This window comes from Mercenaria mercenaria, unplaced genomic scaffold, assembly GCF_021730395.1.
Source record: "Mercenaria mercenaria strain notata unplaced genomic scaffold, MADL_Memer_1 contig_1079, whole genome shotgun sequence".
In the NCBI taxonomy this organism is placed as follows: Eukaryota; Metazoa; Mollusca; class Bivalvia; order Venerida; family Veneridae; genus Mercenaria; species Mercenaria mercenaria.
Window position 1 is genome coordinate 1 of NW_026459050.1, and position 4,846 is coordinate 4,846.

Below are 4,846 nucleotides of genomic sequence, written 5' to 3' on the forward strand. Positions count from 1 at the left end.
AATCATTGAATGTGCCAAAAGAGCTACTTCTTTGAATGTGCATAATTTGTTATCACTATCAGTATCAGGATATTTATAATAATTAAAATACATCTTTAAGAGAATTAAGAATACTTCGAAAAAATCGATACGGTAAGGTACGGGGAACACAGTTTTATCTCTTATCGGTCGTCATTTCCTGTGTTAGTTTTCATGTATAATTTTCGGTATGGATGAGTTCGATAAAAAAACACAACATTATCAGATCACATCATCAGGTAATTATTTGTAACATTATTGCTATGATTGTGACCCCATACTTTAGATTACATTGATGTCATTATTGGCAGTGGCTGGGGATCCGGTTAGTCAAAATAATTCGACGTTCAGATTGTTTTATATTTGTGACCACAGGTAGCAGTATCGTAGACCTAAAAAAAAAAAACATCCAACACCATCAAAAATTTTTTTTCTATAATTTACTATTTCCTCTACAAGGTTTTTTACCTATCTCAGGACGCGGAACATCACTGAGGTGACTTTTGGTTTTTATTTATTCCATCGATTCTGGCGTATAAATTCACCATTACGCAAGCAATATACCATTTAAACAAGTAATCGAATAATATATAAGCTTTGGTATTGAAAGCAATTACTTTTGTGACATTTATAACATATTATTATTTCTTCCACCTTGTTTTCACTTAAACGGTCGCTAAAAATTTTCTCTTGTCCGCCATGTTCTTTTTCCGAAAGGTCGATGACATTCGAAATGTTCCGAGTCAATTTTGTAACGGCGGTTTTCATTGGCTGTAGTAAATGCACTAGATACTGACCCCTGACCTTATATTTAATTGCGCGTGTAAAATGTAAACAAAGTCACGCCGTTTATTATCCTTTCATTGAGTGATTTTTCAGTTTATTTAGCGACTTCTGTTACGAATTTCACAAAGAGACAGTTGATATTGAACCTGGTATTTTTTCATAACCCCTGTTTTCTTCCGAAATGTGCGATGATTTATTTTTGGTACCATATATCACTGTATATTGTGCATGTAAACAGTAAAATTTGATCTGCAAAAATGCTAAACAAACTGCAGGAAGAGGCAGTTAATCTGGCAATAACAGGCCACAATCTGTTCATAAATGGGCCAGCAGGTACAGGCAAAACCTATACTATTAAAGAAGTTTATCATCGACTAACTGCGTTGGGTACATCTGTTGCCATTACCTGCACAACTGGCATAGCATGTACAAACTTTGATAATGCCTGCACCTTACACAGGTGGAGCGGCATTAATGATGGACGCTACAGTTCTAGTGAAATTGTGAATATACTGTTGTCAAATGAAGGCGCATTGCATCGCATCAGATCAACAGACGTGCTTATAATTGATGAAGTATCTATGTTAAGCAAGAAACTGTTTGAGCAACTTGTATCTATAGTTACTCAGTTAAGAGATGTTAGTAAGTTTTTAGGTGGGCTACAGTTAATTGTTTCTGGAGATTTTTTTCAGCTTTCACCAGTGCCCAATAAAATGTATAATGACAATGGAGAATATTGTTTTTTTAGCCCAACTTTTATGAAACTGCATAAACTAACTTTAGTGGAAGTTGTTCGTCAAACAGATTCAGTCATAATAAGTGCAATTCAAAAAGTGTCAGTTGGGGGAAACATTGACAAGAAAACAATTGATTACATAAAAAGTCTAGAAAGGCCTCTCAAAAATTCACAGGACAGTACAAAGTTGTATTCAACAAATGATTTGGTGAACAGTTATAATAGGTCAAGGATTGAACAACAATCAGGGACATTAAAGGAATATTTGTCAGTGGACACTGGAGAAAGCAAATATCTCCATGAGATGACGGCACCAAAAAAATTATGGCTGAAAGAAAACTGTCCAGTTGTTCTTATAAGAAACCTTTCAGATAAGCTGTTTAATGGACTTCAAGGTTATGTTACTAGCTTTTCTGCAGAGGGACCACAAGTTTACTTTCCAACTTTGAAAAGCACATCCACAATTGGAAAGGTAACTTTTTCAGGTATGATAACCTTTTTTCTGTTACACTCTTATTTGGCTGTACAATGTACAATGTAATATCACATTGTACAATGTAATATCACATATATCACCAGTACACACATAAAACATAATATAATTTTAATAACAATGTAATACAAATGTATCTATAGTAATACATATATATATTTCATATGTAACATTGCATATATTAACTAACAGTTCAAAAAATCTACCTTCCTATATTCATTTTTGATAGAAATGCAAATATACTCTTTTCTATCAAATATTAATTAGGAGAGTGAGGGAATGAACTGAAGTTTATCAGGGCTTGTTTTACTGGAGATTGAAGCAGGATCCACAGACATGTAGTGAGTCATGTTAACCATGAGACTGTTGAGCCAAGTAAAATACCATAAATAAAAAGCAGACTAATTGTTCATAATTATTGACAACTCCTGTCTAGTTTTATAAATCTTAGTTTAATTCAATATTTAAATGGCTGACTGACATTAGATATTTTGTCAGTGTAGAAGAAACAGAATAATTAGCCTTGCTTGGCTTTCCTCTTTTTGCATTGGCAGATCCAGCAGAGAGGGATGGGCCCTATACTTTTATACTTTATAATTTTCAAGTTATATGGCAAATCTCAGAAAATCTCACTGAACATGAATGTGTATATCTTGACACCTCCCCCCGCCTTTGGGATCCGCCCTTGTTTTATGCTAAAGGTTTCAATAATATGTGACGTTAAAAGAATGCTGTATTCGGGTTTTTCTTCAGTATTCAGCCCAACACAGAACAGGGTGCTAGCCAAAAGGGAACAAGTTCCGTTGTTGTTGGCGTATGCACTAACTGTTCATAAAGCCCAAGGAATGACTTTAGACAGGTTTGTAGTTTTAGAAACTTTTGATATGTTTTTAATGCTTGAAATGGCTTTTACACCTGTCTCCTGGGCAGCCTTGTACATTGTACACAGGGAATATAAACTTGTGTCACATCTGTTGACAGCAGACTTTGTACATGCTATAAAATAGGAAATAGGTGGTAGACTGTTACTTTAAACTTGGAGACCAAATACAATATTATATGAGCCATGCCATGGGAAAACCAACATAGTGGGTGTGTGACCAGCATGGATCCTGACCAGACTGCGCGGATGCGCAGGCTGGTCTGGATTCATGCTGTTCGCTTTCAAAACCTATAGTTAATAGAGAAGCTATTAGCGAACAGCATGGATCCTGACCAGACTGCGTGGATGCGCAGGCTGGTCTGGATCCATGCTGGTCGCAAAGCCACTATGTTGGTTTTCACATGGCATGGCTCATATATTAATACCGTATATACTCACCCATAAGTTGAAAACTCATTTCGAGGACCACTAAATCTTGTAACCTACACTCAGAATAATTAAGTGTTAAATCTTTGTTCAATGTCTGTGTATCCTTATGAGGTCCATGCAGGTCTTTTTAGAACCTACAGTTGAAGCACATTATCATGTGTTTGAAAATGTAAGTTGCTTACCATTGTTTGTTGCTGTTGTTATTTAATCAGGGTTGAAGTAGACTGCCAGCAGATGTTCAGACCAGGGCAACTTGGTGTTGCAATGGGAAGAGTTCGAAGCAGTGATGGATTGCGTGTGATTAATTTTACACCAAAAGTGTGCATTCCTCAACCAGATGAAATCAAGGGCTACTTGACAATGCCATATGTAGAACCTGCTGATGATTTCAACTGTTGTACAAACATATCAGGGTGAGTTGCAATAAACTGCTTTTTTGTGACACAAGATTTTGACCTAGAATAATAGAGTTTAAGTTTCTTCTGTACTGCAAAGCTGTGGGATTTGCATTTGCTCCATTGAATGTAGCCCGATGCTGACAAAAGTGATTTTCAATAATGTCAGAATTTATCATAGCAGGAATAATCCTGGTGTCTTTTCTTAACAACAGTAGTTTACAAAGTTCACAAAAACCAATAAGGCAGGACTTAATATCCTCAAGACACTGGCTTGAAAGCAGCATTTTGTTTTTCTCTTTTTCATTTTTAACACAATCCGACCAGTTATCAAACCATTCACTTATTTCTAATAGGTCCTTTAATCTATTGTCATCTGCTGAAAGCACAGGCGACTTGTCCTGAAAGATTGCTATCATCTTGGAAGTTCTTTTCAGTATCTCAATGGCCCCGTCTAAAGCACTAGAGTTTGACAGAGTGCCTCTATAAATCAACATTAAATTTAACATTTCAGAGTTTAACACAATCTTCAGCCAACTTATTTCGCATTTTGGTTTGTGAGCTTGGAAACAGATGCTCATTTGTTAGCTTGTTGTGAATCTGAAGTGCATTAGACCTGTCCACTGGAAGGCATTTATCCACATTGCCACTGTATCATGGAACCATCAGGGAGAGTCAGAAGTCTTGTAGAAGATTTAGTTATTCCACTTTTTAATATGTTATTTCTCACTTTTTTTATAACATGAGAAGGATCCATAATAAACACTAAGCTTGGATCATACAGAGATGGATTTTCACATATCATGGAAGATGGGTTTTTGCCTAGGTTCATGTTCATAAATGTTCTGTTTGTTTGTGCCCCGTCGAGACTAACATATCTTGCTGTGAAGCCATACATTTTAAGCCAGCTGACTGCCTCCCAGAAAAGCCTGTGTAAGTCATATGCTTGTACATTTGTCGATACAAAGTGAGCAAATGGAAATCTGAAACCAGATATTCCCAAAAAAATGAACTGTAAAATATGAGTACCAAGTGAATTTTCTTGATGTCCCTTTCTCAGTGTAGCACACATGTTCCCTTCCTCTCCCACATCCTCAAACCCTACT

The 4,846-nt window shown here is 36.1% G+C and overlaps 1 protein-coding gene across 1 annotated transcript; it reads left to right on the top strand.

Moving 5' to 3' along the window:
• The first annotated feature begins 1,061 nt into the window (after positions 1-1,061).
• Positions 1,062-4,261, top strand: LOC123543993 (uncharacterized). The gene is made up of 4 exons (XM_053532278.1): positions 1,062-2,025; positions 2,787-2,892; positions 3,558-3,758; positions 4,255-4,261. The coding sequence occupies exons 1-4, from the start codon at positions 1,062-1,064 to the stop codon at positions 4,259-4,261; spliced, it is 1,278 nt and encodes a 425-aa protein (XP_053388253.1).
• The last annotated feature ends 585 nt before the right edge of the window (positions 4,262-4,846 follow it).